The sequence below is a fragment of the Myodes glareolus genome, chromosome 9 (assembly GCF_982192425.1).
Source record: "Myodes glareolus chromosome 9, mMyoGla1.1, whole genome shotgun sequence".
Taxonomy (NCBI): domain Eukaryota; kingdom Metazoa; phylum Chordata; class Mammalia; order Rodentia; family Cricetidae; genus Myodes; species Myodes glareolus.
The window spans coordinates 23,416,599-23,425,528 of NC_142034.1; the positions used below are offsets into that span (position 1 = coordinate 23,416,599).

The window sequence follows — 8,930 nt, forward strand, 5'->3', positions numbered from 1 at the left end:
AAGAGATTTTATATGTGTGCTGTGTTTAATGCATATTATGTATATAAATGTGCACATATAATAGATATTTTCTATATATATTTCCTACATTGTGCTTCTTAAATGTGGCAGCTTTGAACACTAATAGTTGAACATATTCTATTCTTGCTGTTTACTTAGTTTCCTGATCCTTATTACAGTATGATTCCAGCACACTCGCTACTTAGTGCAATTCTTAAAGCTGTTTAAAACATCAATCTGAAAATTCTTATTTCAACTATACTTTGTAGTCAGATTTCTTTTATTTTTCCTACTTAGCAAATACTGAATACAGCCTAAGTTAGCATTAGAAACAGTGTTACTCAATGGTCCTCAAAGGTAAAATGGACTCATCTGAACTCCACCCATTTTCAGTTTCAACACAGCAAGTCTCCTGTCGTACCCAGGGCAGATACAAACACATTGAAAAGGTATTGGTTATTGCTGCATATTAATTTATGCAATCATCAGCCAAAGATGCTAAGCCAACAAAAAGAAAACTGTCCAAGCAAGCAAACCCGAGGACCTGTGAGCCACGCCCTCTCAGTATATAAAGGCTTGTCCCTGTCCTTGGTAGCAGGCACTCCCTGGGCTACACTACATCACCATGTCTGTTCGGTACAGCTCCAGCAAGCAGTACTCTTCCTCCCGCAGTGGAGGAGGAGGAGGTGGTGGAGGATCATCCCTCAGAATTTCCAGCACCAAAAGCTCCCATGGTGGAGGGTTTAGCTCAGGGGGGTTCAGCGGTGGCTCCTTTAGCCGTGGGAGCTCTGGAGGAGGTTGCTTTGGGGGTTCATCGGGTGGCTATGGAGGTCTTGGAGGTGGCAGCTTTGGTGGGGGCTACGGAGGAGGCAGCTTTGGTGGGGGCTATGGAGGAGGCAGTTTCGGGGGTGGCAGCTTTGGTGGAGGCAGCTACGGTGGAGGCAGCTACGGTGGAGGCGGCTTCGGTGGAGGCGGCTTCGGAGGAGGCTTTGGCGGTGGATATGGAGGAGATGGTGGCGGCCTTCTCTCCGGAAATGAAAAAGTAACCATGCAGAACCTGAACGACCGTCTGGCTTCCTATATGGACAAGGTCCGGGCTCTGGAGGAGTCGAACTACGAGCTGGAAGGAAAAATCAAAGAATGGTATGAAAAGCATGGCAACTCAAGCCAGCGTGAGCCCCGGGACTACAGCAAATACTACCAAACCATCGAAGACCTTAAGAACCAGGTAAGGGGCATTTTAAATCCCAGCTTCAAATCATTTCTACCCACGTAACGGGGACAGGTGAAACTAAGTTAGGCATAGCACGGCTGATCACTGTGTCTACCTATTTTTTTCCATATCTAGTGTAACCAAGTCTCATCAAAGATATTTATGAAGGCAGGGCATGTCTATCTCCATCCAGAATGTGTGTTGTCGGTCTTCCAGGATGACATATGACTGAGAACCTTTTAGGTTTTAACAAACATGAGTTCACAGTAAAAATATGCTAGATCATGTACAAATGTAGGAACTAAAAGAATTTTAAATGGTGATGGATAGATAGATAGATAGATAGATAGATAGATAGATAGATAGATAGACAGACAGATAGATAGATCTATCTCAGTCATTGAGACTGATAACAAGTAAGCCATATCCAGCACCAACATTTGCAGGAGACCCAACTCTCCAATAGATAAATGATATACTCCTTGTCTCTAGGTAGTCTGTTAACTACATCTGTAAATTCAGGTAGATGCACTTAGAAGTATTTACAACAAATTAAACAAATACAGATGTGAGTCGCTCAAAAGTTGGCGGCAACATGAGAAAATCATAGATGTACAAGAAAGAGTCCTCATTGCAGGAATATACCCATATAGTCCCAGCCGGCATTCAGAAAGGAATCATGGCTACAAAAGTACTGAAATTGTGGGAGAAAAAAAATACTATATGGGCAAGTTTGTACTATTCTATGCTTAACTTTACTTCCCTCCAAAATTCTGGAAGAGAACTATATAAAAATGCAAAACGCCTATGCTAACCTAAACGTCATCAACCCATCTCTTGTCTCTCCCTCCAGATCCTCACCCTGACCACTGATAATGCCAATGTCCTGCTGCAGATCGACAATGCCAGGCTGGCAGCTGACGACTTCAGGCTGAAGTAAGCTCAGTGGGTGTGGTACAAAGAAAGCCGGTGTTTTCAATAATGACTTTGGATGCCCATAACAGCGTTTATATTTTCCTGAACTCATCCAGAGCAAAATAGCTATGAGCTGTTGAAGTGTTGACTGTAATATCTTTTGGGTAACCTTTAAAGAAAGATGGGTCTTAAAGTAACAGTTAACTCTTTGTCTCAAACTATTACTATTCCAACATGAATTAGTGTATTAACAAATGGTGCCAGGATATGAAATCAAATCTCTATTTATCGTCAGTCTTTGTCCAGGTATTCCTTCATTGGTCTGTATATCCAGGGTTTGTATCCTCCTTGTTTCAGATATGAGAATGAAGTAGCCCTGCGCCAGAGTGTGGAAGCCGACATCAATGGCCTCCGCAGGGTCCTGGATGAGCTGACCCTTAGCAAGGCTGACCTAGAGATGCAGATTGAGAGTGTGAGAGAAGAGCTGGCCTACCTGAAGAAGAACCATGAAGAGGTGACACAAAATTACATTTCTCCCCTTAAAAGGGGGGGAGGTTCATCTTGGTCATGGCACATTCATTAAATCTAACTATTCCTCCAATAGGAAATGAAAGACCTTCAAAACGTGACCACTGGTGACGTGAACGTGGAAATGAATGCGGCTCCAGGAGTTGACCTGACTCAAATGTTGGACAACATGAGAAGCCAATACGAACAGCTTGCAGAAAAGAATCGCAAGGACGTGGAAGCCTGGTTCAATGAGAAGGCAAGTAACTGCCCTTCTCAGCAAAGCTCCTGGAGATCTTGTGATCGTGATCATGCCAGGATGTTCTCATCTTTTCCCGTTTTGAATCTTTTAGAGCAAGGAACTCACCACAGAAATTGACAGCAACATTGAACAAATGTCCAGCCACAAGAGTGAAATTACTGAATTGAGGCGCACTGTTCAGGGTCTCGAGATCGAGCTGCAGTCCCAACTGGCCCTGGTATGTTAAATCTTGTAAAATGGCTTTCATTTTATCCTGAAATGTTTCATTTCATATTAAATAATAATAATAATAATAATAAGGAGGGGGGCAAGAAATCACAGCTTTGCGGGGTCGGGGAGAACTGTTAGCATCGTGCTCAAACTGCAGGGCTGCCATTAAGCACGAGTCCTAGCCACTTCCCTTCTGTGACGACGTCTTGCTGAAGAAATTTCCAAATTTCACTTAATAAAACCTTCCTCTCAGAAACAATCGCTGGAAGCCTCCCTGGCAGAAACAGAAGGTCGCTACTGCGTGCAGCTCTCCCAGATCCAAGGCCAGATCTCCGCCCTGGAGGAACAGCTGCAGCAGATTCGGGCTGAGACCGAGTGCCAGAACGCCGAGTACCAACAACTCCTGGACATTAAGACCAGACTGGAGAACGAGATCCAAACCTACCGCAGCCTGCTCGAAGGAGAGGGAAGGTATAATGGAAACCTGCAAAGTCCCCCGATTGCTTTCCTTCAGGATTCCCCATAGCCGAGCCTGCCCAAACTCAAGGAAACGCCAGCGGGTGGGGCAGAGGAGGCGGGAAGGGGGCAGGGATGTCTTCGGGAATCAGGGCTGTGTATAAACATCTATGGATGGACAAGTGTTTGAGTACTGATAGACAAACATGACTGAATGGTATTTTCTCAAAACATGAGTCTGGAGCGCAAGCCGACGCTTCCATGTTAGAAGCGACCGCATCTGACCCTCACACCCCCTTTAGTTCCGGAGGCGGATCCTACGGCGGCGGGCGCGGCGGCGGCAGCCACGGCGGAAGTTACGGCGGCGGAAGCTCCGGTGGCGGCGGCAGCTACGGCGGCGGAAGTTCCAGCGGCGGCGGCAGCCACGGAGGCAGTTCCGGTGGCGGCTACGGTGGCGGAAGTTCCAGCGGCGGTGGTCACGGCGGCAGTTCCGGCGGTGGCTACGGCGGCGGAAGTTCCAGCGGCGGCCAGAGCGGAAGCGGAGGGTTCAAGTCTTCTTCTTCCGGGTCCGGTGGCGACCAATCGTCTAAAGGACCAAGGTCAGCAGAAACTAGCTGGGGTAATCTGAATTAGTTTTAACTTTCTCCAGTGGTTTTGTTGCTCTTTAAACTCAAGAGCTGATTTTAAAACAATGAAAATCTCCATTTAGATTTTCATTTGTGTTTTTAATAGACGACGTCAATTTTGGAAAAAAATGCCTTCTACAGCGTGGAATTTTTTTTTTTAGAACAACTCAGAAAAGATGTACATTATCTTATTTTTGTAACCTTAGCTTGTTTGTTTATTAGGAACTCTACAAATTGTTTCCTCTAAATTCTAAATTTTTTTTCTGTTCACAGATACTAACAAAACCAGAGTGATCAAGACGATTATTGAGGAGGTGACACCTGATGGTAGAGTCCTTTCGTCTATGATTGAATCAGAAACCAAGAAACACTTCTATTAAGCTGCATAAAGAAGAGTCTCTTTGCACAGGCCACTGCACAGACGTGTGGGAAAATGTCCAAGAAAACACTTCTGTCTTAGTGGTCTATGGAAATAGGTTTCCTCCTTGAAAATAAGGGTTTAAAAGGTGTTTTGTGGTTTCTGTGTTTCTTCTTTTCATTTATCAGAAAGTGTCCTTTTATGGAGGAAAAAAAGAAGACAACTTTCTCATTTACTAATGAATTTCTCATTTACTAATGAATTTCAATAAACTTTCTTACTGATGCAAATGATCTAAATTTGTCAGAATTTTTATTTAATTGTGTGTGTGTGCCCAGACAAATATGAGTAATGTGGGTGAAAAAGTTCATCTTTCCCCCAAAGGTACACCTTCTAGAGGTACACAATCAAAATTGTTACACAGGCAATGAAGTTATTTTGTGTGTGCCAGGTGATGCCAGTGTGTCCAAACAGACATCTCTAAGTCTCCTGCTCTCCCCAATTCTTTTGTAAACGATACGAAAGACCTTGTCCTTGCAGTATACACTGAATTGTATCTCTCAACTAGTTAGACCACAACTGTGCTGGCTAGTTTTGTGTCAACTTGACACAAGCTAGAGTCATCTGAGAGGAGGGAAATCTCAACTGAGAAAATGCCACCCTAAGGTTTAGATTATAAGCAGACCTGTACACATGTTTTAAATTAATAACTGATGGAGAAGGACCCAACCCAATGTTGGTGGAGCCACCCTGGGCTAGTGGCCCTGGGTTCCATAAGAAAACAAGTTGAGTGAGACGTGAGGAGCAAGTCAATAAGCAGCACTCCTCCATGGCCTCTGCATCAGCTCCTGCCTCGTGGGTCCTACCTTGATTTCCTTCACTGATGAACAGAGGAAGCCTAAGCCAAATAAACCTTCTCCTCAAGTTGCTTTTGGTCATGGTGTTTCATCATAGCAATAGTAACCCTAAGATACCAACTGTAAGATTCGGTTCAAGAGGGACCTTTGCGGCATCCCAGTCGGGCCCAACTTGAGGGGTTCACCTTGAACAGGTCAGGTGCACTCCTCCCTCAATTACCGGGCCCTAAGCAGGCCAAGTCTCCCACCTTTCCCTGGTCCTGACACCCTCCCCTTCAATAGCCAGCACCTAAAAAAAATAAAAAATAAAAATCCTAAACTTGGGCTGGAGAGATGGCTCAGCGGTTAAGAGCATTGCCTGCTCTTCCAAAGGTCCTGAGTTCAATTCCCGGCAACCACATGGTGGCTCACAACCATCTGTAATGAGGTCTGGTGCCCTCTTCTGGTCTGCAGACAGAATATTGTATACATAATAAGTAAATAAATAAATATTTTTTTTAAAAAAATCCTAAACTTAACCTTGTCCTCTGCTCTGCTAGCACCTCGCCAGGTCCAAGAGATACCAGACAGTTCTACAGAGCTTGGGCAGCAGTAAAGCAACCGGCTACCCCAGGACAATGCAGCACCCCAGCTGTCTCAGCCTCCCTGTGCCCCGTACCAAATTAGTAGGAAGCAGTCTTGAAAACTTGATGCCCTCATCCCCTTAACCTGCCTTGCCAAACTCCTCACCTTTTTTAACAACAATAAAAAGAGGAGGAGGAGGAGGAAGAGGAGGAGGAGGAGGAGGAAGAAGGAAGAAGAAATGAGAAATGTTTTTACGCAGGCACACCTTGGCCCTGCCCCGTGGGCACAGTCACCCCTTGGCTTAAGGCAAGCAGTTCCACTGTACGCAGTGCAAAGGTCCCTTTAAGAGACAAGCCCCACCCACTCCTGATCTCTTGCCCACCTTAGCAAACCCTCTCAGACCTCTCCTCTCCCCTCTCCTCTCCTTTTCTCTCTCTCTCTCTCTCTCTCTCTCTCTCTCTCTCTCTCTCTCTCTCTCTCTCTCCCCTCCCTCTCTGTCTCTCTGTCCCTCTCTCATTTTTTCTCCCTTTTAATAAAACTTCATACTCAAGCTCCCTGCATGTGGCCAACTTTGTCACCCGCAGCGCTTTGGGCCCGACTTGCTATGGGGCGCTGCAAAGACCCCTCTCTCACCGAATCTTATACCAGCTGACATTACTTGATACTCTACTTGGAAGTGCTGAAAGGGAAAGTCACGGTGTGGTTCTGGATTGCCCATGCCCATTGAGTAGCAACTTGAGCATCTTTCTGGACTTGAATGCCAGTGTTTCTCAAGATCTGAGTCCTGATCCTTTGCCATTTCAGTGGGACTCTGCCAAATAAACCCTCCCCTGATATGTACCACACTTTAGACTGTGCCCTAGTGGGAAGTGCCCCTCCTCAGACACTGAGAACCAGGCTTTCTTTTCACACCAAGAGTATAAGAGACACATGCTCAGTCTATATACTTGGAGATTCCTTTGTCCATCTATGTACTTTGAGACGCCTTTGGGTTACTAAATTGTATCCCAGTGTAAATCTAAACTAGATTATAATACTAATGAGAAGAGGACTGGGTCTGTCCCTGGAAACCCCACCCTAGCACGGTTTTCAACACCAATTGTTAAAGCCCAATAAGTACTTGTTGAGCAACAAAATTAGTGAGTCATATCCAAATAAGTAAATGTAGTACCTCCCAAAATGAACCCAGAAATACTGGGGACTAAGGATCAAGAAAATATTCACTGCCACTGTATGACAATACAAACGAGACCAGTTCTTTTGTACAATTAGTATATGATCGTTTTAAACACTGCGTAAACAAAATGGAAATGATTTAGTTGAGCCAAAAAGGCAAAAAGGACCCAGCGCCTTCCATGTGTTAGAAGCTTGGTTAGCTCTCTGCCTCCAGTCCTTCCCATTCCTCTAGTAACAATAGCCTAGCCCTAGCAGATAACTGGAGAAGCTCGGGGGACTAGACCAGACCCAGGGAGGATGCGACCAAATGTGAATGTGGAGAAGACCATCCAATGCCAAACAACCAAAGCCCTGGACCCCCAGTCTCCTTGTTCCTCTGGCACTGGAAAAGTGAAGGGTGAAGTGAACAGCCCCATTAAGGAGGTAAGAAACTCTGTAAGCGTTAGTGCAGAGAACCCTCCCAGCTTAAAGAAGTCGGAGGATGGAGACAGCAGAAACAATCGTCAGATAAAGGACAAGGCTACTGAACCATATCAAGGGTTTGCTGTACATTTGAGCATCAATGGTAAAATCTTTTCACAACCAATCCCAGGAGCCTGCTAAATGAAAAGGAAGACTTGACTACTCTTAGGTGTGGTCGAGAAGGTTTTCCTTGTAGGTACGAGGGAAAATACAGCCATCTGGAAGAGTCCAGACTGGGCACAGCCAGCAGAATAGACAAGACCGTGAGAAGAAAGAGAAAGGGGAAGAGTGAGAGACAAATAGAAGAGAGAGGATCAAGAGGGGGGATGGGGGGAGAACCAGGAGAAGCACACAAAAAGAGACCAAAAGTCAAAAACGACCAAGAGAGTGTATGACCAAACTGGCTGAATTACATAAGAAAGAGAAGCTGGGGAGAGGGAAGCAAAGCTCAGGGGCTGGGGAGGTTTAGGCTGGGGGCAGGACTGAGAAGTGTTGGGTGAGCCAGGACTCCATAACAGATACTTGCAGTGCTAGGAGTGTCCACTGGGATATGGTACGAGGCACCTCAGCTAGTCATTTGTCCTGAGTTTCTTCCAGACTTAACCTACCAAGAAGAGAGCTTAGAGTGCCCAAGAATATAATTCAGTGGCTAAGATGCATCCACGCATTCAGCAAGCACAGTTGTGCAAAGTATGTCACACAATGCTAGATCTTGAAAGTAAAAAAAAAAAATTATTAAGACTTAATCACTTCCTGTCATATATACCACGGAAGATATGACCATTAGGAACCAAAGATCATAGACAAGGTACCAAGGCACTCAAAATGGCACGTCAGAGAAGGTCTTTAGAAAACCTGACTCTCTTGGACCAATCCTGGGGATGGCGGGAAACAGCTAATTAGAAAGAATGTGGAATCTAGACCAGCCAGGGATGGGTTTAAAAATGCACAGCACCCAAGCTCCATGCTATGGCTGCTCTAAGAAAACTCCCTCGGAATCATGATTGTTTATCCTTAATTCAATCAGATCTGGAGAGCCCACTTCCATTGTGTAAGGGAATATATTCATAACCCCTGACAATTACAGTGGAGACTTCAATGAGGGACCATTCTATTTCCTACTACAAGAATAATTCTTGGTTTCTCTCTCTTCCACTTACCCCTACCCTTACCACAGCTACTCACTGCCAGTGCTGTTTAAACTGTCTTCAAAGTTATCACAACACCATCTAGCTCAGCCTTGACTTGGGTATGTTAACATCTCCCCCAAATTATTGTGGCTATCTTTCTAATGATTTCCCACACTGATTCTTAGTCTATCACC

General features: G+C 45.1%; 1 protein-coding gene across 2 annotated transcripts; it reads left to right on the plus strand.

Moving 5' to 3' along the window:
- Positions 1 to 609: 609 nt before the first annotated feature.
- Krt10 (keratin 10) lies at positions 610 to 4,840 on the plus strand. Of its 2 annotated transcripts, none has more exons than XM_048450746.3 (8): positions 610 to 1,228; positions 2,067 to 2,149; positions 2,486 to 2,642; positions 2,733 to 2,894; positions 2,989 to 3,114; positions 3,361 to 3,578; positions 3,866 to 4,182; positions 4,463 to 4,840. In XM_048450746.3, exons 1-8 carry the CDS (start codon positions 626 to 628, stop codon positions 4,567 to 4,569), a joined length of 1,773 nt encoding a protein of 590 aa, XP_048306703.3. In that variant the 5' UTR covers positions 610 to 625; the 3' UTR covers positions 4,570 to 4,840. The 2 variants fall into 2 exon arrangements, with proteins under 2 accessions (XP_048306703.3, XP_085551904.2); XM_085695778.2 differs by having other exon boundaries at positions 3,866 to 4,162.
- Positions 4,841 to 8,930: the final 4,090 nt, after the last annotated feature.